At 43.8% G+C, this 26,108-nt stretch overlaps 1 protein-coding gene across 2 annotated transcripts in view; it reads right to left on the bottom strand.

The window, feature by feature from the left end:
* PIGB (phosphatidylinositol glycan anchor biosynthesis class B) overlaps positions 1-26,108 on the bottom strand; it is a 157,094-nt gene that overhangs the window by 53,556 nt on the left and 77,430 nt on the right. For both annotated transcript variants that reach the window (XM_086958335.1, XM_086958334.1), the window contains exon 11: positions 16,339-16,519. In XM_086958335.1, the coding sequence (XP_086814461.1) occupies positions 16,339-16,519 (181 nt within the window). The remainder of the gene's footprint in view (positions 1-16,338; positions 16,520-26,108) is intronic.

Below are 26,108 nucleotides of genomic sequence, written 5' to 3'. Positions count from 1 at the left end.
ACAGAACCCAGACTCAACACTTGACTATAGCACGACTGACAGGTTATGAATTGACACTTTTCCAGCCACACATAGAAATCAGGCGCTGCAGCATTCTGAACCCCGCAACACTGTTACCTACAATTATGACAGATCCAGCCCCGCATGATTGTATAGAAATCATTAATGCAGTAACAAAGCCACGACGAGACTTAACAGATGTCCCACTGACAAATCCAGACCTGACACTTTATGTGGATGGTTCATGTATGCGAACAAGTACAGGAGAATTAGTGGCCGCATATGCAGTGACCACTGAAACCGAAGTTAAAGAAACACATCGTATTGACACATTGTCTGCTCAAGCGGCAGAGCTTATTGCTCTGACCCGAGCCTGTATTCTAGCCAAGAACAGAAATGTTAATATATACACTGATTCCCGTTATGCGTTCGGAGTTGTACACGACTTCGGCATGTTATGGCAAGAACGAGGTTTTCTGACCTCTCATGGTGCCAAGATCCAACACGGTCCCCTCATTCAAGCACTGTTAGAAGCAATACATCTGCCTTCAGGAATATCCGTCATGAAGTGTAAAGCACATACTAAAGTTACAGATTCTGTTTCCCAGGGTAACGACCTGGCAGATCAGACAGCAAAACATACAGCATTGACTCACACTCAGACAACTGACATGACAAAGACAATAGGACCGACACATTGTATGACAGTCAGGGATCCCACACTAGATGTTATAGATATTCAGACACATGCTACCCCAGATGAAATAAAGAAATGGATTGAACTAGGAGGGATCCAGACAGATCAAGGTTGGATGACGAAGGGAAAATCTACATGGTTTCTCCCTGACTCTATGGTTCAAGTCATGATCAATACAGCACATAGTCCAGCACATCTAGGAGAAAAAGCGATGTTAGACAGTTTACAAAATCTTTGGAGCAATAAACACTTACGAGCAGCAGCAAAACAGAAAGTGCGCACTTGCATGATCTGTTGTCAGTTCAATCCAGGTAAAAGCGTCCCTGTAGAGCAAGGTGGATTTCATCCTCCCGATCACCCTTTTGAAGTCCTCCAGATGGATTATATCCAGATGGACCGTTGTCGAGGATTCAAATATGTCCTCGTAATTGTTTGTGCTCTGTCCCGTTGGACCGAAGCATATCCAGTCCCAGATTACACTGCTCCGACCACTGCCAGGCAGTTGGTTCGTGAATTTTTCCCACGGTACGGCATGCCTCGTGTCGTGTATTCAGATAACGGTCAGCCATTCTCATCCGAATTAATGAAAGAAGTTTCTTTATTGCTAGGATATCAGTGGAAATTCCATTGTGTCCGACATCCCGAAGCCGCAGGCCTTGTAGAAAGGCATAATCAGACATTAAAGACACGCCTTGCTAAAATATGTCAAGAGAAAGGGGTCGACTGGATAGTCGCCCTGCCAGTGGCACTGTTCTATATGAGGATGGTTGCCCACTCGAGATCAGGACTATCCCCGTACGAAGTGGTCTTTGGCAGACCACCGAATATGTGGGGGACGCCCATTCCAAAGAAAATTACTGATGTTGATTGTAATATGTTGACAGATTACCTTGCCTCCTTGATGTCTGCACTCCAATCATGTCGTTCACAGGTTGCCGCAGCCTTTCCCGACAACACTGATGTAAAGCCGCATGATGTCCGTCCAGGCGACCTGATTCTCATAAGAAACTTTGACAGGAAAAGTCCGCTGGAGCCCCGCTGGAAAGAGCCGAAGACCGTTCTACTTACTACGAGGACAGCGGTGAAGGTTGAGGGCCGAAAGGGGTGGATCCACATGAGCCATGTTAAACTATGTAATGAACTGAAATCCGACCCAGGCTCATCCACCCCTTCCAAAGACTGTATCGAGCCCAGTGACTTTAAAATTTCCGAACGAGAGAAAACTCCCCAAGAAGAGTATCGACTCAAGCTTTGATCTAGCAAGTCAGACAGTTTAATTGTTTAAGTCCTCCCCTAGGTGAATCGGTTAAATAGTTTCTGACATGTATCCCCTAGATCGAGATAGAGAGAGAGAGAGACAACTCAAAAAACGTACATACTGCAAATCACTGCGTAGTCACTGTATAGTGACATTATTAATCATGTTTTTTCTAAGTCTTCTAATTATTGTTGCAAGCATACTTCTCCCTATCTATTACCCTATTTTCAAGCGTGAACAATCTGCTTACAATGTTTCTGCTGAACATTCTTTTAGCGAGTTACCTCCACATGAACTTTCTTACAGACTTGCGCTGCGCAACAACACATTCATTAGTATGCTACATCATTCCCATCAGACTAACAATGCTACAAACTGCTGGATATGTGGCCGACTCCCTCCCTACCAGAATTACAAGGGAGCTCTGCCCCTCTTTCCGTATCAGTTCACTCACAATGGCTCCTGTGGTGCATGATTTAAAATAATTAATTCCTTAGATCCTGATATTGCTGTTTTCGATGGGGGCTGGGTTTGGGGAAACCTGAACTTGGTCCTGCTCGACGTCTGTTCCCCTGATAAGGAGGGACTCCCCACTAGAATAGGAACTGATCTAGAAAATGAAGTATATGGATTAGGTAATTACACAATTAACCTTATGATTCTTACTGTTGAATCCGAAGCTGCACCAGTTCTGCCCGTTATGTCAGTATTACCAGTCACTGGTGAATTATGTATCAGTAAGAAAGGTTCAGTACACTTAGGTCATAGTAAATGTACCACTGTGGTCGAATTCAGTGATCATGGTAAATCGTCCTTTAAAGCTACCAGTCATTCCTATTTTGTTTGTGGTCATACCGCGTACATACGCTTACCTCCAGATTGGGATGGTACCTGTTATATTGCATTCCTTCTGCCACCTGTTTTTCTAGCTCCTCCTGATTATCACAGAAATACAAACCTAGTAAAGAATAGACTCAGAAGAGATATCCCACTGGTCGACTACACAGAAACGGCATGGGAACAGTACACCGATTTTAATAAAGGATTCTTTTTCTTTTTAGGCCCTGTTCAAAATAGTAAACTAATACGCAGATTAACTAGAACACTTGAAGCAGTAGTGAATGAAACTGCCTCCGCCTTAGGTAACTTAACAGAAGAGCAGTCCGCCATGCGGGTTGTTGTTCTTCAGAATCGTCTTGTTATTGACGTCATCTTGGCAGATAGAGGTGGAGCCTGTAAGGTCATCGGGTCAAGTTGCTGTGTTTTCATTCCACAAAACGCACCATCTGTATATCAAGCTATTACACGTCTCCATAAAATTGCAAATCAGATACATCAGAATCCAGGCACCTGGACTTGGTCCGGTTGGTTCTGGACAACGTTAACTGCTTGGGGATGGAAGATCCTATCCTTCCTAGGCATTGGCCTAGTCCTAGTATTCAGTTGCTGCCTGTGCTTGCAGTGCGGGCCAGCGATTTGTGGACTGTGTGCCACATCTTGTATTGAACATTCCAGTTTCCTCTCAAAACGTAAAAGAAAGAAAGAAGAGCAAATGATGTTACAAGAACAAACTGATCGATTCATGAGGATCGATATATCATGAAGGGTCCGTAGGGAACAAGGAGGGAATGAGGAAATATAAATTTTTGGTCAAGTTGTGTTCCCTAGCGAGTACCCCACCGTCTCCATGTACCAGCTTAAAGTGCATGTAACTTCCCTCCTGTGCCAGCTATGAAGACGCAAATACATTTGCGTCCAACGTTAACATGTCCTCTTTCAGATCCACCCTGAATGGGTTAAATAGTCCGTTCCTAAGTATGCTATGCCAACGTCTTTTTGTAGTGTACGTTACACGTTTTTCAGCTTTGGCAAAGTAGGCCCTGAATTTCTGCCATCGAGCCTTCTTTCTGGCTTCTGACTCTGAAAGCCTCAGCCCAGGCTGCCTCTGTACCCGTGAACTCTGACTTACTCCCAGCGCGGCCCACCGCGCTCAGCTCAGCCTGCTGCCTGCCAAGACTGACTACAACCTTCGAATTATCTGTTCCGCTCCTCGAAAATACATTCCTGCCTACTGGTTTCAGTAAACATCCCCCTCAGCTGCAGAGCAAAGGGCCGACATGTCTCCATGCAAGTAATTCATAGCCTCTGTTACCATGCTCCCCTGGAAAGCCCATGCCCCCACGCTTCTCATGCAGACACTTAGGCGCTTATACACGCATTCATAGTCAGTATAGAATAGCTTCTACCCCAGAGACCTTTTCCGTCCAGATAATATGGTTCCCAAACATCAGATATCAGATATGATAGAAGTACAAGTTGATCTGACATGCAAGACTTCTGTCTCTTTCCGTCAGTGTAAATGTCAAGCCCCCTGCACCCTCCAGTTTCACATCAATCACACGTCATGCAGCTGCGCGCGCATCCAAGCTTCCGATTTCTGCTGACATTGCAACATTTCTGTTTAGTGCCACCCCCTTGTGACACCTACCTGTGACGTTTCTAGCACACACCTCTAGTTCACGCCTAGTCCACGCCTTCTAATTACGTACTAGTAACACGTGGATACTGTTATCTTGTCTTCTCTCAGCTGTTACGCCTACTGCATTGCTTTCTATGATGTAAATTAAGTATATAAGCTATGTACTGTCAATAAAATGTAGCGCTCTATCCCTTCTTCAACCCCTACGGTGGGAAGAACATGATATCCAGGTCTTGACCATTCCTTTTTAAGGAATAAAACCCCTAAGAACTCTAACACCACGGACTCTGTTTCTTTCTTTCCGATTTGAGTTATTATTGATTAAGTACCTACCTGTATAGAAATTAAGACGGTAAATTATATATTTACATCAAGCTCACAATTCTTCATTGGAGCATTTTTGGATAGGGAAATAGTTTTCCTCCTAGGAGCATGTTTCTGCCTCTATCACTTCCTCAGCAGATAACTGCAATCAGATTGGGCAATTTGGTCCGACACAAATTCCTAAACTGAAAGTTAAGAACCTTGGCATCTGGTTTGACAATACTCATTCTTTTGAAAGCCATATAGTCCGTCTCGCTGGGGTCTGCTTTGGCATCTTAAAAATGCTAGGCAAGATCCTGGGTCTTCTCCCAGATGTGCCCAGAAAGACAGTAGTCTGAGCCCTTTACATCTCTAAACTGGACTATTGTAATGTGCTAACTCGGGCCACCCAAGGTAGTTTAAGAATGCTTCAAAGAGTACAGAATGCTACAGCATGAATGCTGCTGAACATTCCTAAATACTCTTCGACAGGCTCAGCCGTCAAACTTCATTGGCTTCATATCAGGAAAAGAGTATCTTTTAAAGCTTTATGCTTTTGTCACAAGATCCTGAACCTGAAAGGACCCAGATATCTTCATCCCCTGATCAAGCCATATCATCCTAGCAGATGTCTCAGGTCTACAGAAGCAGCGCTTACTGTGATCCCTAGGATAGAAAGAGCACAAATGAGAGGTTGCTTGTTCAGTTTTCTGGCCAGCAAACTGTGGAACACATTCCTGGCCGGTCTGAGACAGGAACATTAAGAAGTAGTCTTTTGGAAGAAACTTTAGACCTGGCTTTTTAGACAACCGTAAATAGGTCATAGTCGTGTTTTGGACCACTGCAGTTCTAGAATCCTAGTGTGGAGACAGTCTGAATGGAGTAACCATGCGCTCTACAAACATTTTAACATACCTCTACACCACTCTACTCCATCGTGAGCCACTCCATTCTCGCCATTACACTCTATGCCCCTGTGATCTATGCTATAACGTTTTACTCAAAACCAATGCACTCAATGCCAATCTACTTTGCACCACTGTACTTTATGCCACTTCACTCTAGTGCACTCTACTTCATGCTACTACTTCGCGCTATGCTACTCCAGGACACTTAACTCCACTCTATTCTATGACACACTACTTCACTATGACACTAAATGCCACTCTACTCTGACACACTGTGCCATGCCACTCTACTACACTACCCCACTCCAACAATCTAATCTACTCTCATCCACTCTACTCCACACAACACCCCAAATGCCACTCTACTCAACACCGTTACATGACCCTCTGTGCTACTCCACTTTGACACATTACGCCACTCCATGATACTCCAATTCACGTTACTCAAATCTACACCACGACTCTCTATTCCACTCAATTTTCCTTTATGCCACTAACTTTAAGCCATGATAAACTGCAACCATGCTGGTGTACAACATGGCTAAAACAGATTGGCAAAGCAAATAGCTATTGCACAGGCGATATCTACTGGCTTTGTCTGTGCTTGTTTTCATGGGTAACCAGTGCAGTTCACGTAGGACATCAGAGACAGAGTCTCTTCTAGATAGGCCCATAATAAGCCAGACGGCTTCATTTTGGATGATCTGAAGTTTTCTGATCTAATTGTATGGCACACCACTGTAAAGTCAGATTAGCCCAGCTTGGAAGTGATCAAAGCATGGACTACTGTCCTACGTGTTTCAACTGAGAGAATCCAAACATTTCCTAAACGAACGTAGGAGATCATAGTAGGTCCCTGCTACTGATCCAATCTGGGTGTCAAAACATAATTTCTTATCAATTTTTAACTCCAAATTCTTAGCTGTCTTTGCCGGAGAGGGGAAAGAGGGAATGTCCTGAGGCCAAACAAAGTTGGTTCATAAATATCTAACTTTACCAAACAGGAGAATCTTTGTCTTATCAGTGTTACACCTAAGAAAGCTACACTGCATCTAAAGTAAGACGTCCTTTGTTCAGGCACCAGAAGAGGTTTATGTGGAGTCAAATGATCAAAAGTGAGAAGCAGCTGGGTATATTCAGCGTAAGATATTGTAGCAACTCCATAAGATTCAGTGAGAGACGCTAACAGGGCCAAATAGATATTAAACAGGGTAGGGCTCAGAGAAGAGCCTTGTGGTACTCCAAAAGTGGGGTCCTTCTTCTAAAAGGGGGTGGGGGGCACCCAGACCTCTTGCTAACTCCCATCAAGACAAGACAGGCCAAAGCCACGCCCGACCCTCAATGTCTATATCTACCAACCTCTGCAGGAGCACTGGGTGGAAGACAGTGTTAAATGTCACAGACAGATCCAGGAGAAGAATAGCAACACTTTTCCCCCCTCATCCAGCGCAATGTAATAGTTTCAGTCACTTCAAGAAGGGCAGACTCCATGCTATGTTGTGGTCAGAACCTTGACTGAGTATTATGAAGGAGCTTGTTGGTTTCCAGGAATTTAGGCATTTGCAAATTAAGCGTTCTCCAAAGTTTTAGTAACTACTTGGTATTATCGAACTGGGACAATAATTGTAGAAAATGGACGGATCGGCAGTGGGTTTTTTCAAGAGTTGAAACTTTTAGGAACATGTTTATGTGGAAACTTGCCATTATGTATCAAGTCTCTTTCAAACACAAAGAAAGCAGCATTGTTATATATTAGGTGCACAATTTTGCTTGGCGAACACAAGCAGGAGTGTGGAAACACATTTAGGACCAAAAAGCATTAAAATGCAAAAGCACAGTTGGTGCAAAAATTAACATTAGCATGGAAAAACATGCGAAAGCAAAATTAAAAAGGGATTTAGGTTCAGTGTACAAAGCACACTAAGGAGCAAAAATCATATTTATTGGTGCAAACACATTTTGGGTGCAAAGTAAGCAGGAATGTGGTATTGCATTTAGGCTGAAAAAAAGAAGCTGAACCCATGCTAGAAAAAAAGTGCAACGCAAGCCAATGTCTCAGAGAAAAGCACAAAGGAACCACAACTAACCCGGAAAAGGAACCCAAAACGAACCCAGGTACCAAAAACACTCAGAATAAGTTTAACATACCACAAAAATACCTTTTCTGATGTTGTGCTTCCCATAGTCCCCCGATATCCACTTAAGGAAATAGTTTCTGCTATCAATCAATCAACTCTGATTTGTAGAGCGCAGCTAATCACCCGTGAGGGTATCCAAGTGCTGGGATCAGTCAAAGAACCAAGTGTTGAGTCATTTTCTGAATTCAGGGAGAGAGGATGATGTTTGGAGGTGTATGGGAATGTCGTTTCAGGACTAGGTGGCGAGGTACGAGAAGGAGCATCCTCCATTGTTGCTTTGTCGGATGTGAGGAGTGTGAGCAAGGGAGACAAAGCGCAGTTGTCTGGAAAGTTGGTGGAAGTTCAGGCGGTGGGTGATGTATGCTGGTCCTTGGCTGTGGAGGGCGATGGTGTCAACATTTTGACATCTTTTCTGGATGGAGAACCAGTAGAAGTTCCTAAGGTGGGGGGATGCGAGTCCATTTGGGGAGGTCAAGGACTGCTACAGTTGTAAACATGTGCATAAGCACTAGAATATGCAACCAAAGCTGCCGAAGAAAGAACCACTTAAAGTATGATTTGGATAAATATACAAACTCATTAGACTATTCCCATTTTTTGGGGGGATCTAAGTAGCGAAAGATTTATGCGACTCATGGCATCAACAGCTGTATCATCTGGCGACAAGACAGTCCCAGGGTGTCGGCAGTCTGATGTAATACTGCTAGTTTAGCTAACAGGTTTAACATCAGTTCCCCTGTTTTACCAAGTCATTTCCAGATCGTCGATTCCAGTCTGGGGTATGACCACAATATATGTAATAGGTAGCAATCAGTCTATGGGCATCTCCAACAGGAGGAGGAACTAAACAGTCTGTGCTCTTGAGTTTAACAGGCATCAAGGACCATTTTTGTAGGACTTTAAAATAATTGACCTTTAGCCTTGATTCTCACAAGAAAGATTTAGGAGACTTGAAAGTGCCTAACATTCCTCCTCTGGGCATTCAGACTGAAGGTTTGTCTGTTTTATCATCTTTTTTCTAGGGGTTGACCCCATAGAGGCCTGATACAACCTGTTTATGGCTACTTCACCTTGGCAAGTAATCCAAGATAAGAAACATAGGCAAACTTGAGAAGGGGGTCTCCAACCTGAAACTCAGACTTTAGTAGAATCCATAGTTGTTCATTACTGAATTCTATTATGTGTGCATTGCCACAGTTTTAGTAAGATGATTCTTTGGAAAACATCTGATCACCACTGTTTACAACTAGTACTACCCATTTGACATCCTTTGCCCAAACTCAAATTGCTGCATAGTGAGATCCCCTTATGTATGAAGGGTGTCAATTTAAACGGAGTATGGATTGGACAATATGGTAGCCTGTCACCACTTTGGGGGACTGGGTAAGGTACACATGATTCATCTCAGCAGCAGCATCTAATAAGTAATTTTCTGTTACCACCAAGAGAAGGGGAGCATCATCAGGCGGTAATAAGCCAGTTGCAACAATTGATGTAACCAGTCATAATCAGGGTAAATGAAGACCGCCAGAGAGTGTTACAGCCTGAAACTCAAAGGTCATCATCTGCTGCATCAGACAAATTATTGTTAATCTCACTCTAACGGATGTAATAATTTCTTTGAGAGGAGTAGCATTCGGAAGATATAATTAGAACATGATGGTACCATTATCTCTACAACCAACAGCACAGTGACAACCACATCTGACACTGTGGAGGATAATAAAGCAATTTAATGGTTATTACTGGACGTAGGTTGTCTTCAACCAACTGCTCAAGGCCTCTGTTAACAAGGGTGTCCAATTAACTGAGTCTACTCTGCTTCCAGTGGAAGCATTAACCTTCCAATGTGCCCTGGTCCTCACTTTTACTCTACCTTCTGATCTAGACCTATGAGCAGTTTATCATCTACATATAATTGTTTGTGTGTATTCCTGTGTCTGAAAAGGACTACCAACAAGCTGTTGCTTGGAGTTCCAAGGTTAGTAGGAAAAGGAGTGGGGTTTGAGGGCAACCCTTCTTGTGCCTCTCCTGACTGTGGAAGAGAGGAAGCCCCAGAGTTTCCTGGTGCCATAGGATTATTGTACAACAAATGAAATTTAGATATACAGTCATTAACTAAGCCTATCTCTCAAGCATTCAAAACCGAGAACTCAAGCTGATTCCATTGAATGCTTTACCTGCATCAAGGGATAGGTCGATGGTTTAATCACAGAAGTCTTTACTACACCTGTACAAATATTATAGAATTCGAAGGTGGTTCTGTGACCATCTTTTATGGACGAACCCCTTCTCTGCTGTGGCTGGATCACACTTTCAAGTCTATTCGCCAGGAACTTCGATAATATTTTCATGCCTACATTGATGAGCGAGTTAAGTCAATAACCACTACAGTGAAGGTGATCCTTTCAGAGTGTAAAGTAGCACTGAGATCAACTCTTGGAGTTGGTGGACAAATAGCCAATAGTCTCCACTACGATTTATGATCAGATAGGAAATTAGGAAACTGCGCATTGCATAGCTTACAGAATTTTCTATCGAAGCATTCTTCTTGTGGAGATTAGAAAGGGCACTTACAAGGTCAGGTATTTCTTCTTCAGTGATTTTGTCACTGATCTGTGTCTTTTTATCATCTGAAACGTGGCAGGCGCATAGGAGGTTAGGAAGGCAGATTCCTCAGTTAACAAGGTCTGTTTCTTCAGGTTTATAAAAAATGTTATAGAAGGCAACAAAGGTTTCAGCAATGTCTTGAGAATACTAGGAGTTCAGTATCGCCAACTGAGCTTTCCCTTACTTCAGCTGATCTGCTAAGAGCTTTGTGCTTTGTTGCTCTGTTTGTGGTGACGAAGTTACAGATGTTGCAGAGCATATTTGTGAACAGAAAAAGTTCTGATCAAATTTCGCTCTTTCCAGAGCTTGTCTCGTCAGTTTAGTAGAGTGTTTAATGTATTAATGCAGTAGGATTTTGTTGGTGGACCCCAGCTGAATACATACCAATTGTTTTAGAAGTCTCAGCCTACCAGATAGCACAGCAGTCTGATTTTCTAAAGACATCTTGGAGACATTCAGAAAGTTGACCTAGGAATGCATTCCACCTGTTGCTTACCAATAAATAAATAAACTTTGTGGTTTGTAACTTACATTTTCTGGCTTTCTATTTGCTGGCTTTATTTGCTTTATGCTGTCCAGCTCAAATTCATCCCTCCCATTGGCCAAACCGTGTTTAATGTATTCTTCCACAAACTCGCTTTCTGGAAACAGGCCTTTATATCTTGTTCTTATCTTGTCACATTTGCTGTGCCTTCAAAGGCAGAGGTTAAATGTCAAGCTGTCTTTTTCAGTAATCTTGGATTTTACTTTTCTTTCTCTGGATTTATGTGACAATCATGCTGGCTAGTGAGGTCTGCTTGAGGAAGGCTTTACAGACATTTCTTTTTCTAGCACACAACAAAATGTTACGGTCTGTTAATGAACTGTGTTGACTATCAAATCGATACATTGGATGATGAGGTTTCCACACATTGTTGATCTCTGTATACTTTTATCAGTAAAACTGTGAGTCCAAATGTAGTGATCATTTCAATTGAAGATGTGTTGTCTGTAATGACAGTACACTACCATAACATGTGGATTCAGTCTTAGACACTTTCGCAGTAGCATGGATAAGTAGCTGTTTACAATGTCTTTTTGGAATCTCTCCAGTATGCTATAAAAGCGTACATTAAAAATATGATCCATCTTCCATGTAGAAAATTTTACTACATCTCTGTCATGTCTTGGACAAAATCATGTGGTAGTAACACAGTCTTCCGAATCGTTAAGTTCTTGGTCATAGTTTGTATGCTGTGGAAGATGGTCAACTGTGTTCTCACTGGCCTAATTCGTATCTCACTTCTGACAGACTGGTATCCATAGCTCCTGCTTTGGAACCAATGGCTGTATTTTCTCATGGGTAGAATCCAGTGTAGCCCTCTGGGAGTCCTGGACAGAGGAAGCATGCGGTGCTGTGGAAATTGCCACTACCTTGGAGAACAGCAATTACATTTAGCCTTTTGAAGTAGATAAGATGTTGCGCTTGCCAAAGAAGAAAAAAAAAAGTATCAAGGGAAGAGCCAAAGCCCATCTTTCGGAAGAGCAGAGGTGTGATCATGAGAGGCCCAGGCAGAGTAACAACAGAAGCGTCACAGTTTCATCCCTAAGTGAGTGTGGTTAGAGGATCTTTTGCAAGTCACTCCGCTGCTTATTATGAAAAGTGTAGTGGCCTATATGAAGACCCCAGGACCTGTCAATAGGGTCACAGTCGTGTTTCGAGGCAGCGGGCTGTGCCTTGTGGAGAGGGATTGAATTCCTTTCTTGACGCGTCCTCGTATAGGTAGACCACTTCATGGTGCATAAGCTGGAAACAAAGTCCAGTCCTGCCGAAAATCAAACAACATGCTGTATATGTGGAGCACAACCCCCCCCCCCCCCCCCCCCCCCTCCCAGGTGTTTCCAGCACAATCTGGACCTATGATGTGTCTGGTATTCCGTCCACATTCCTGCATGGGCATTTGCGATGCTCTATGCAAAAACCACAGTTGATGGACAGAATGCAGAACAATGTCATACATTCACCCCAGTACAGAGATCTGGGCCTAAATCCATTATTTTTTTGCACTTCACACCACCCCAGTTCAGACATGGCCATATGCAAATCAGTCTGACCCTGTGCCTCATGGGAACAGTCCAGCCCGCACTGCCAAGCCATGCCTTCCCTGGACCAGAAACAAGCTTCCGGGGACCGGTTTCTGGCATTCCAGCCCTGCTCTAGTCTAGCATGTGACTTCTTTGCTCTGGGTATGCAGCAAGCGGGTTGTTGGCTGTGTGCCATGCTAATATGTTCATTTTTCACATCAGTCATCTCTTAGAAACCACTGTGGCTTTTGCAAATATGAGGATTCATTTAAAAATGCATTTGCTTCAGTATCCACCATAATTACTATGTACTGAAACACTTTCAAAGTTGTGCAAGCCACCTGCAACACGTTGATCACCTTTTTATTTAATCAGATTCTCTCTTATATCGTTGTGTCCTTCAGTTTAATACTATAGGTATAAACTGACAAGCAACACAGTGGTAAACGGATGAGAGCATAGAATTAAATTTTTCTTTTAATCAGTCTCCTAACCTTTCTCTGCCAAAGCCCTCTTAAAATGTAGCTCTAGCAGCTACTGCTGTTAATTCTGCACACAGGTGTCCAGCTTTAATAGCAAACCCATAGAACATGCTTCCTTCCCTCAATACTCTCCACCCCCACCCCCTTCTGCGGCTGGTGGTTTACTGGTGGTTTACTGCAACTCAAAAAACAGGATTAGCTAAGAAAAGCAACTACTCCGTGCACCTGAACACCAACATTATCCCCCTTTAGTACGGTAGGGTAGGAATGTATTGTTGCGTTTCAACATCAGACTACACAGGATGGAAGTTAACCACATAGGGCCCAATTCACAGTGTTTTTCTGTTTTTTTTTTTACTGCAGGAAGACTATATGAACTATCCTGCCATATTGCATAAATGTGAACTACCCTGCCATATTGCATAAATCACCTGCTGTGTTCTATGTTTGTTTGCTAATGGTTTTTAATGCACAGTTCTATGAATTATAAAACAGTCTCACTATGAACCAAGTTATAAAATGAAAAAAGATACATTTGTATACAAAGAATATTTTCAAAAAAACGAAAAAAAGAGTTCCCTTTGACTAAATAAAAGTATATAAACTAATGCTTAAAGACTAGTGGGTGGTGAGTTCATTTATAAGTCATTATTGGTGTTTATTATTGTTTGTGGTTTATTACCTTTGTACTCTCACTTGACTATAGACCTTTACCAAACTGTTTAGTTTCCCTATGTATAGCAAGTGTATCACTATTTGTATATAGGGGTCCCCTTCTTTCCAAATTGCTTTAATCTCATAGCCTGTTCTATGAGGGGAGTTATTGTTGTATAGTTGTCAGTGAACTACCCTGCCATATTGCATAAATCACCTGCTGTGTTCTATGTTGGTTTGCTAATGGTTTTTAATGCTGTTATGGCCGAATTTTCTGAGTAGGTGGGATCAGCCCCCAGGGGCCCCTCCAACCCAGCCAGAACGTAATCACATCCCTCCTCAGGACCAACTATCCAGGCACCTGGTACCTACCTGAGGATGGGGAACTCGCAATATACAAGCTCATATTATTAAAAACACCACTAAATCTATAGGGATACTAAGAATACTCACTGATTACTAGGGATATCCATACCCTACACCACACTTATTCACATCAGTTGGTCTCGCGGCCACCCTGACCCAGACCGTTCTACCCTAGGGCAGATATGACACACAATCCGGTGCGTCTACACACGGGCCTGCAGAACCCAATGCTCTCTTTTCCACACTGTTTGCAATCCTGCAAAACTGCACGCTAGTTCGACCTCCTAGCGCTCTCATTTATTCAAGCCACAATCTAGTGGGTATACACACTGATCTCCTACTCAGTGCTCTCATTAACGCCGCATATCAACGACGACCACATTCCTATGAACACCTATATATATATATTGGGAAGTCTCTTCACTAAGGGTCTGCTACTACAATATTAGGAGTTAGCCAATTAATATTGTATGTCTCCTATTCTTGGCATCATAGGTCCACTCACTCCCTATTTATGTGATCACCACTTACCTGATTGGGATTACTCATCCATTCATGTACCTAGTAACTACCTAGGAGCTCCATTTACCTGGATTGAACAAGAATACAAGAGATACACGCCAGTTCGTTACAAACTGGGGGGTTATTTTATTACAACAATATAAACATTTACACAGAACTGACAAAGACTATAGGTAGAACACACCGCTGAAAGAGAAAAGATTAAACATAACAGGAACACTCCGCTGAAAGAGAAAAGATTTAAACATACAATAGCCTAGGGAATAAGGACAAGATTAAGATGCAAGTGTAAAGTAAACTAATGTGATGAAAACAATATCACCTGATTAGTGTGAAGTCTTGTTCTAGCTGTCATCTGGGTTCCTCTCTCTCGTCTGTGCCTTGGCTCATCTCAGACTCCCTCTATCTCCTGCACTCTTGGTTACACCTCTGCGCTGATCACTCTGTCTCTGGACTCCTCTCCCCCACACGAACTGTCTCCACCTTCCATCTTCAATCCTAATGGTTCCTGCCGCTCTGATCACCCTTCATTCCACTAGCTTATTCACTCTGTCTCTGCGCCAATGTCCAATTAACTCCATCTGCTCCCATAGGTTAGTCCACGATCTCTCCTCCGTCTCTTCTAAAAGGCATTACTTCAGACTCCAGCTATTCACACCTCCTCCTGATAAGCAACTGCTTCTGACTGCTTCCTTCAGTTCCAGCTCACTATTCAACTCAGCTCTTCTCCAACTTGAACCCTCTCTCTCTCTGCCAACTCCACTCCACTGCTTTCCACTCCTCCACCTTAACACGACCCTCTGGCTTCGCCACCTTCACTCGACTGCCTCTCTGCTTGACTCACTAACTCCGCCTCTGCACTTCACTGATATAGAATGCTGTTTCCTCATGGAAAGTTCCAGCCAGCAGCTTCCTCCCACCAATCCCATGCACCAGGCTCCTTGCGCTAGACGCTCCCACAGTGACCAGTCTGCTTGTTTCGTCTAGAGACCTGAGCCCGGGAACAATTCCTGATTAGATTCAGCTCTGGCCGGTTCTCTCCGGTCCGCTTAGGGCGATCAACAGTTATAACTATAAACTTTGCCTTTGCCCTGAAAAGCCTCTCAGCTTCATCAAGATGGAGTCCCTCTAGCTCTAGGCCTGTAGGCCTGAAAGGGGTGAAATGCTCCTTAGCTCTGTCAGAATACCTACATAAACCATACCAATGTGTCTAATATGTCAAAGCCAATAGGCAATAGACAGGTTAAAGTCAAGAATAAAGGCATATTAAGCAGCTATCCTCTTCTAGGTCTGGAAAAAGGGCTTAAAAGGGCCAACACAGGCTAAGAATACCTATACTAGATGCGAGCAAGATTAATGATCTATATCACTGCTAAATAAAGCCAAAAACTCTGCCATTACAAATGCACAGTTCTATGAATTATAAAACAGTCTCACTATGAATCAAGTTATAAAATGAAAAAAGATACATTTGTATACAAAGAATATTTTCAAAAAAACGAAAAAAAGAGTTCCCTTTGACTAAATAAAAGTATATAAACTAATGCTTAAAGACTAGTGGGTGGTGAGTTCATTTATAAGTCATTATTGGTGTTTATTATTGTTTGTGGTTTATTACCTTTGTACTCTCACTTGACTATAGACCTTTACCAAACTGGAAGACTATATCAATCCTAGTTTGGAATAAGACACTCCTACTAACAGAAAGAGCTTTGTGAATCGAGGTACAAATCTTCAAGAATAAAGTGCTAGTGTTCTGATGACTTTAAGGTCACCTGTACCATATGTAGAGTATTACTAATTCCAAAGGACCATAAAACGTGTGGTTCATATAAAGAATTGTAAACATTCCCTTACCTTTTCCAGTACGCTGAAGAAAATCAAGTGCGACGGCAATAGGGTTTCATTGAAAAACTCTGCATTGAGCCAGGCCAAGGGGCTCATGTAAAATAGATCTGCCTCATCGATGTAACCATCATGTTCGGTTAAGTCTGGAGGGCACTCAAGGAAGTTCAGCGAAAGAGGACAGTGAACATGGCTGTAAAATACACACCTTAATAAAGCAATGCTCAAGATTTGTGTATATTTTACAGTTTCTGCACGTGCATCCTCTTGCAAAGACATATTAGCAGCAGTTTTGACTTTCGTACATAACAATCTATAAAACAAGCAAACAGGCATTTACATTTTTTTTAAAATAAGCCAATCAATACAGAAACCGGTCTATTTCACAGGCACAAAGATACATGTAACAACTATCTAGGCATTACATTTTTCTCGAAAATGGACATCAAATCATGAATTTCCAAACACAGTGCTCTAACGTGCATCACAAAATACAGATAGTACAGCTATCACATACTTCCAGAAACCTTATAAAGCAGGGTGGACGGGCTTTCATGCACACCCATTTTCCAAACAAGTAGGTAGAAAGCACTCCGTATAATTCTTCCTGGAATTCAAAAACTGCAATAAAATCAAGGCATAAGTTGTTTTTTTTGCTTCCAGTGGCTAGGTTGACAAAGAGGGACACTTTGGAAACAGTAAATGGGAAAGAATAAGAGCTCCCTATAGTTTTCAAATGCCACCCAATGCATTTTTTGTAATGTGGTGGATCCCTAAATTCACAGGCTCTGTTTACAACGTTGTTATTAAAGGCACTCAAGCAGCGTTGTACAGTAAATCAAATTACGTAATCAAAGTTAGGCACTACATTTGTCGGGTCACAGACCTATAAATCAACATTTTAAAACAAGAAATTACTTGGGAAGACAAAAACATTAAGAGCAATAATCCACCGAGGTCTAGACAGACCTGAGAGGGAAGATGGTGAGCAAGGGGAATCCTGGAAAGTCCCCTCTACCAATCAGGAACATTAGCACGCTGCTCCTGGCCCGGCTCACAAACAGGGTTCGTAAGGGCAGACCTTATGTGTGAGCCAAAAAGTAACAAGCGTTCAACAGCAAATGTATAAAGGTCTTAATCATAAATAGGGCTCCCGGTTTTATGGTATTTATTTTTGGAACATTTCCGTCTGTATTTATCCATATTTATATTGGTCTTTGTGAATAAATAAAGCTGAAATTAGTATATTTCCACATTTATTTAACTGATAAATATGCACTCATGCTTGAATGCATGCCAGGTTTAAGTGCTGTAAACACCTGCTGAAGTTAAATCAATGCACACATGTAAATTTAAGGATAATTCTTGTGTATATCTACTAATGTTAAAGCCTCTTTACTAAAATCCCTTCCATTTTTAACAACCGTTTCCTATCATCCCACACAGTTTTTGGCTTGGAAGTCACGGCAAACAGAATTTAGAATTACTCAAAAAACAACCCAATTTCCGTTTTTATCCACATTCAAAACAAAAATGACAGACACAAAAATAAATGTTTTCGGTCTGTATTTATCTGTAAAAATCAGTAAAAAGGAGCCCTAATCATAAAGGATGTGCTATGATCTTTCTTTCAAACACTACCTTCTAATATGTAATGTAATGTAATGTAAGGCGTTTTTGTAAAGCGCATGGTTACCAGAAGGCATCCCAGCGCTGCGATAGAGTCAGACTCGAGAGTGGAGAGGAGGCAGGGGATCATTTAGGGAAGAGGAAGGTTTTCAGTGTCTTCCGGAAGCACATATGGCCAGGTTCCGCACGTAGTTTCAGTAGGAGGGAGTTCCATAGTGAGGCCGCGTTCACAGAGAATCGGCGGCCTCCTGTGTGTGCTTTCTTGACTCTCGGCACTGTCGCCAGGAACCCCTTGTCGGAACGCAGGGGTCTGTTAGGTTTGTAGGGAGTGACTAGGCTTCTCATAATCGGGGGACCTTTGCCTTGCAGGAGTTTGTGGGTAATGCATAGGGATTTGAACATAATCCTTTCCCGTACGGGGAGCCAAAGGAGCGATTTAAGGGCAGGTTTAGCTGAGGTCCTAAGGGAGATGCCCATTAAGAGCCTAGCTGCGGCATTTTGGATTTGTTGAAGCTTGTTGATAGTAGCTTCCGGGGCTCCTAAGAAAATCGTGTTGTTGAAATCTAGTCTGGAGAGAACTAGACCTTGTATCAATAGCATCCTAGAATGATGAGGGAGGAGAGGAAGGATTTTCCGGGCAGACCGGAGTAGCCCAAAGCAGGTGCTTGCTGTCCTTTTCGCTTGTGTTTTGAGCAAAAGGTCCTGCTCCAGCCAGACCCCTAAGCTTTTCATTTCTTTTTTTGGGGTGGGTGGGTCCTCTAAACAGGCAGGCCAGATGGAGGAGGGCATTGAGGCCGACTTGTGGCCTAGAAACATGATTTCCGTTTTAGACTCATTTAACTTAAGTGAGGAGTCACACATCCAGGCATATATCTTCGTCAGGCATAGATGGAAACTGTCAGGGCATTGATCGAGCTGGGAGAGAGAAACGACCAATTGAGTGTCGTCGGCGTAACTGACTATTTTGATACCAAACGGGGCAACCACGTCCTCCAGGGGGGCCATGTACACATTAAACAATTTGGGGCTTAGGGATGAGACCTGCGGCACCCCACACTGGAAGGAATTAAGGCGGATCGTGAGTTGCCTTCCCGGACTTGAAAGGTGTGGTTGGAAAGGTAAGATGTTAGCCAGGTCAGGGCAGACCCTCGTATTCCTGCCTCGGCCAGGCGCTGAATAAGGATACGGTGATTCACCGTATCGAAGGCTACACTAAGGTCCAGGAGGATCACTGCCACTGATCCTCCTGAATCCAGAATGCTCCTTGCCGCCTCCTCGATGACAGAGAGGAGGGCCGTGTCAGTGCCCTGGCCTGGGCGGAATCCGGTTTGGGAGTTACGCAGCCGATCATTGGACTCCAGAAAGTGGGAAAGTTGGTAATTCACCACTTTTTCGGTGATCTTGCTGAGTCCAGGGAGTAATGAAATAGGTCTGAAATTAGCAAGCTTGAGAGGGTCGAGATGCGGTTTCTTTAGAAGGGCCTTCACAGTGGCCTCTTTCCAACTGGGCGGGACAATGCCCTGGGAAAGAGAGGTTGATGAGTTCCGTTTTCCAGAGTGGCGATGGAAGTGGCTGTTTAAGGAACCGCAAAGGGACTGGGTCGCTAGGGGAGCCGCCTTTAATGCTGGATAAGATTTTAAGGAAATCCTCTACGGAAACAGGATTAGTGGCATTGAGCTGGGGGTCCGGGGGCAGATTTCCAGTAAAGGCAGGGCTCTCCATTTGGGGTAGGGTGGATATAATATTTTTGATTTTTTGGTCAAAGTAAAAGGCTAGTTCATTACACTTAGCCCCTGTTGGATCTTGGGATAACGGGGGGTCAGGAATCTTCAGAAGTTCTTTGACGATCTGATATGTTTCTTTCTTAGAGTTGGAGGAGTTTTTAATTCTCTGATCATGGAATGCTGTTTTGGCGTTTCTGAGGGCAACTTTATATGCCTTAATCGCGTTGCGATAGGTGTATTTGTTTGCTATATCCCAGTTTTTTCTCCAAATACGCTTGAGCTTCTTACAGCCTTTCCTTAGAATTCTGAGCTCTGGAGTATATCAGGGGGCAGAGCTAGCTCTAGCAGGCTTTTTCCGCAGAATTTTTTTGGGTAGGACTAAGTCTAATGAGTTCGTAAGCCAGTTTTTAAAATTGGTGTCAGCTACCACAGGGTCCTGAACAAGGGGAGGGGGGGAACGTTCAAGAAAACGAGTCCAGTTCTCCACCGAGAGTTTCGACCACGCCCTCTCACAATTAGGTGTACTGAGCATTTGTGATGTTTTAAACTCGGCCTGCCAGGTGAAAGTAATAAGAAAATGGTCTGACCAAGGGAGGAGAGAAGGGTGGCTGGCATGAAGTGACCTAATGTTAGTGAGTACCGGGTTAAGAAGGTGGCCTTTATTATGTGTGGCACCTGTGTTCACAAGATGGATCTCATATGATATGAGATCAAGGAGAAGGCCAATTGCCACTTTGCCTGAGGGGTCATTAAAATGGAGATTAAAATTACCTAGGATGGTGAAATTGAGAGAGGAAGAGGCCAAAAAGGTGACAGTTTCCAGGAGAGAACTGATAAAGTGGTTGGGGGTCCCTGGAGGGCGATAGACTAAGAGGCCTGTGAAGGATATGGTAGGAGATAGTTGAAAATGGAAGTGGCAGTTTTCGGAATCCGAAATGCCACCGTCCTTCGTCCTGCCAATCAAATGGTCTTTATACAATATGGCCAAGCCACCCACTTTACCAGAGGGTCTGACCTGCGAATGGATGAGATACCCTGGGGGGAGAGCACGAACAATGTCGGCCTCGGAGTTGGAGGTTAACCATGTTTCGGTGAGAAACAAGATGTCAAGGTTATGGTCCTGTAACAGAAAGTTAATCTCCAGAGAATGCTTGGGAAGGGACCTACAATTCAAAATGGCCATACGTAGGTTAGTAGTGGCTGGAGGGTTAGTCCGAGGTCCCCGTGAGTCTGGACTACAAAGATCGCAGTGCGTATAAGTATCCTCTTGCTTAAGCACATAGTGACAGCGTGTATTCCTTAGGGGTATCAGTAAGAGGAGTTGACTCCGGGAATAGGAGATGAGGCCATACGCTGAAACAGGCATAGGTTCTAGCCCTGGGCCCGGCAGTGCCCGGACGGGCCCAGACGGGCTTGCCTCTGCGGCGCGCCCGCTGCGCGGACGGGAAGTGCGATTCATTTTATAGTGCTCGGGCCCTAAATCGGCCTTTGCACTAGACCGCTGTCCTGCCCCTCACACAAGATGGCGCCCGCTGTCTGCGCCTGGGGAGGAGAGGAATGTTGTCCTATTGAGCCCGTGAATCGGCTCGAGGAAGAAGGCAGGGGTCCCAAGAGGGGAGCAAGTACTGAGGTAAATGCGTTTTTAAAAAGGGGGTTGTAAGTGCACAGAAGGGCTTGCGGTGATTTGTTAAAAAGCAGCGAAAATCACAAATTAGCAACAACAGTACAAATAAAGCGCCTAGCTCCCGGCTTCCGCCTCAGGAGTACTAAGACTATCAGTGCACCAGGTACACTATCTCCTTTAGGTGTGTCCTTGGTTTTCTAGCAGGTCAAGATCGGTAACCTTACAAATGTATGTGTTAGAACATAACAACTTTTGTTAGCTTAGTAAAACTTAATGTAAGTATTAATTCACTCAAAATTATAATACCAATAATTCTAACTCTCATAGGATGTGATGACTGAACAAACCAAATGCTAATGTAATCTGAAAAGAATGTTCCATTGAACATATGCCATTGATTAAAACACCTTGGAATAGGATAGGCTATTGCACATTTTAATCCCTCATCTCAACGAAGGATGATATTCTCCTGACTTCAGTACTCTCTAGTTTCCTAAGGAATGTAATCTAGGTACATCTCCAATAATAATATTTTGATGGAGAAAGTCGTAAAATAGTATAACTTAAAACTCGGTTTTTGCACGCGTCGTCTTTTTTTTATATCATGAATGATGAGATTACCATATTAATTACCATCATTCTGGTACACCAGATTTATGAATTGATAAATATTTCCATTGTAAAATATCAACAATTGTGTGTGTCTATTGTTTCCAGTGTTCTGTATCTATATACAATACTACTCCTGCAGACGAGAGTCATATGGACAGCGTTATCGGACTCCTAACGCTCCTTATCTGAATAAGCAGAACTCAACTCATTGAAGTCAGAGACAGCTATGTGTTGTCCTTTTCTTCAAAGAAGGTACTTTTGTACTATCCCTCTTGGGGCTTAGAAGATGTAACCGCTGGTGCCACCCCAAGTTGTCGGGTTTACGGCAAAGGTTTAGGTGGCGTGCCAGAAAGATACTCTGCTATCTGTTTTTAGGGCTCGGGCCTACGTCACACACTGCAAAGCAGTGTGGGCGGAGCCAAGAGTCCTATAATCAGGGTCTCCGAAAAGCTACCCAAACATTCCTGAATGCTCGTGATTTTTCGTGTTCTTTTTTTGCCATCTGCATGGCAATTGGGCCTCGCATTACTGTCTTTTTAGAAGACAGCACGCAATAGGCCATAGGCTGTAGAGTTGCTCCACTTCCTGCATATTCCGTGAGGACACGAGCAGCAGAAGGGCATATATCATCAATTACCAGCTGTCAGGGGCCGCGGTAATTGAAGCCAGATGCTGGGCGCGCATTCAGCCCTCTCCAGTTACTTTATTTTTCAGCTGTGTGTGCGCGCATGCTGGCTCCCTGCCAAAGCTTGTGTGTCTAGTTTATGTTGACTCAGATCGGCACTGCTTCAGGCAAGTCAAATTCCGTTAAATGTCTGTGTTCTCAAGACATCAGAACGATGACTTATTCCCATCTTACAGTTAGTTTTTATTCCGCTTGTACGTACATTGTAGATGTCCGTCTATTCACAACCACAAGCATTATTTTTATGTTGGCGTAGAACGATACTGCTCCCGGTAAGTCACATTCCGTTAATACACAATATTAAAACTGCATACGTGTAAATGCCGTTAACGCTCTTAAGCACTTTTTTAGCTGGTGTTTTCAGCGATCACAGTTGTTTAATAGTAACAACTACCACTCCCACAAGGCACAGTAGTTTTTAGTCATGTGACTAATAGGAACTCTATTAAACTTTGAATGGTATCATTACGCGGTAAATACAACAGGCGTGTATAGCGGTTTTTGGCAAGACGCGATCACCGCTTTAATACAGATTCGTTCAGGTACGTTCATGAGGCATTTATAAGGTAATGGCAAAATTAATGGTCAAGGCTTACGAATTATTCACGGCAATTCATGAATATATGTTGTCGTTTTTTTTAAAGGCACGATTACTCACGAGCGTGTGAAGGACCGTTTATTTTTCAGACCATTGGATTCTTTTTTTTTCGCTATCACAAGGTATGTCAATTATGACACTTTTTTTTAAGACACACACTAATGTGGATGTAAGTTTGGAAATGAAAGGAGCACCATATTTCTTACAGATGATTATGAAATCGGATGATTCGGCAATTGCATAGAAAAAACTTCCCTGGAATTCCTTTGGTCAGCACCTGGTCCGGCTTTAATCAGGTCAGCTACATTCTATACTTATTTGAGGGTGTTATCGGAGAGAGTAAGCAGCACTGCACTTTTCAATTCAGGTGGCAATAGTACATTAGTTGATGTATGTACAACCATGCAACATTTGTATCAGTGCTCCCTTCACACCTCGCCATAGCCTTGTGCCCCACAACGCTTGTTTTGATCATCATGGGTTCAAACTGTGTGATCCTGGACACATCGCCCACCCCTCCTTTGTCCCCGATCTCTGGCAAAGGTGGGAGCGCTTAGAAGCAAGTGTATACCCGCGTTAAGCAGCATAAATGGAACTGGGTTTATACATTGGCAGCTGCGGTTAGCGCCCCCCTCCACCACCCCCACAGCTCCCCCATCCCAGATGTAAGTCTCCTGCGCCCAGTATTGGCTACTTTACATGTCTCTGCCTGGGAGTAGGGACCCGGGCTCACTTAGCTGACGTCTCAGGGCAGGGAAGGATGTGCGCTGCCACGGCGCCACCCACTCACCCCCCCCCCGCTCTCATATAACACATGTAAGTACGTGCCTGCTGTGGCCCTATCTTTGCATTCCTATTTGCATTCAGTGCACTTGTAAGGACATTTCATACTCCCACAATTTAAATAATCCCTCAAGGTAGAGCTTTGTGAGTTTATCAGGAGCCCGGGAAAGGGTACCAGCATGCTACAATAGAAGTCGGACAACTCGGTGGGTCGAGTGCCTGCTACAGAGATCTGAGTAACCTGCAGGGGTAATATTCGAATATAGACAGGGCCAACTTAGATTTTCCTCCTTTGGAAGTTGATGATATAAGAGTCGTTAGATTTTACAATGGAAAAACCTTTGTTAGCAGGACTGCAACAATGGCAAGTTGTGCGGCAGCAGGGGCTCTATGAACGCACTGAACGCACACTTTGTTGCTGTTACAACCACAGGAAGACTGCGGGGGTTCTCGCAGAGTGAACGCCGACTTGGCCATTTTTAACTGTGTATTTCGCAGCACATTTCACTGTTGTAACCCATGTGTGCAGCACCAGTACTATGAGCCTCTGGTGCTCAGTGCCACAAAGGCTGCAGCACAGTAACTTTCTACAGTACAGAAATCCAAGCTTGTGAGCACGATGCTGCGGTCCAGTCCTAGATATTCTTACCAGCCTGCCAGTCCTCTTCAGACTGCAGCTCCTTTCCTCCCCCACTGGAGATCTAATGTAAGTATCGCGCCTGCCGCTGTCCATGGCAGCGTGCAGTAGAGTGCAGCATGAGGTAGAGTGCAGCGTGCAGTAGAGTGCAGCGTGCAGTAGAGTGCAGCGTGCAGTAGAGTGCAGCGTGCAGCAGTGTGCAGTAGAGTGCAGCATGCAGTAGAGTGCAGTAGAGTGCAGAGTGCAGAATAGTGCAGAGTGCAGAAGAGTGCAGAATAGTGCAGAGTGCAGAAGAGTGCAGAATAGTGCAGAGTGCAGAAGAGTGCAGAATAGTGCAGAGTGCAGAATAGTGCAGAATAGTGCAGAGTGCAGAATAGTGCAGAATAGTGCAGAATAGTGCAGAGTGCAGAAGAGTGCAGAGTGCAGAAGAGTGCAGAATAGTGCAGAGTGCAGAAGAGTGCAGTAGAGTGCAGCAGAGTGCAGTAGCGTGCAGCAGAGTGCAGTAGCGTGCAGTAGCGTGCAGTAGCGTGCAGCAGAGTGCAGCAGAGTGCAGCGTGCAGTAGAGTGCAGTAGCGTGCAGTAGCGTGCAGTAGAGTGCAGCGTGCAGAGTGCAGTGGAGTGCAGTAGAGTGCAGTAGAGTGCAGTAGAGTGCAGTAGAGTGCAGTAGAGTGCAGTAGAGTGCAGTAGAGTGCAGTAGAGTGCAGATGCAGAGTGAGAGTGAGTGCAGAGTGACTGAGTGCATAGTGAATGCAGAGTGAGTGCAGGGGCAGAGTGAGTGCAGTTGCAGAGTGAGTGCAGGGTGAGTGCAGGTGCACAGTCATACAGTTGCAATATTTCATATAGATACATATAATAATGTCTGATCTTACCTACAACTGTGCCAATGAAAAAGTTTTCCTTTTCGAATATCAATAAACAGCTTTTACTTGCAAAAAGTGTTTTTTTTTTCAGACTGTAAATCAGAGTTACAAACACATATTTTACGTATAGTGTGTGAGTGTGCAGAGTAAGCAGTATGTGGGATTAGTGTACAGTGAGAGTGAGTGCAGAGTGAGTAAGTGTAGAGTGAGTGCAGAGTACAGAGTGAGTGTAGATGCAGAGTCCGTGCACTGAGTGCAGGTGCAGAGTGAGTGCAGACTGAATGTGAGTGCAGAGTGAGTGCAGAATAAGGGTGAGTGCAGAGTGCGTGTAGAGTGAGTGCAAGTGCAGAGTGAGTGAAGGAGCAGAATGAGTGCAAGTGCAGAATGACTGCAGAGTGAGTGTGACTGCAGAGTGACTGCAGTGAGCGTGACTGCAGAGTGACTGCAGTGAGCGTGACTGCAGAGTGACTGCAGTGAGCGTGACTGCATAGTGACTGCAGAGTGAGTGTGATTGGAGAGTGAGTGTAGAGTGAGTGCAGGTGCAGAGTGAGTGCAGAGTGCAGAATGACTGCAGAGTGAGTGTGACTGCAGAGTGACTGCAGCGTGAGTGTGACTGCAGAGTGACTGCCG

Source organism: Lissotriton vulgaris, chromosome 2_1, assembly GCF_964263255.1.
Source record: "Lissotriton vulgaris chromosome 2_1, aLisVul1.2, whole genome shotgun sequence".
Lineage (NCBI taxonomy): Eukaryota > Metazoa > Chordata > Amphibia > Caudata > Salamandridae > Lissotriton > Lissotriton vulgaris.
Note: the sequence above shows the minus strand (reverse complement) of the source record. Positions and strands in the feature narration are given on the sequence as shown.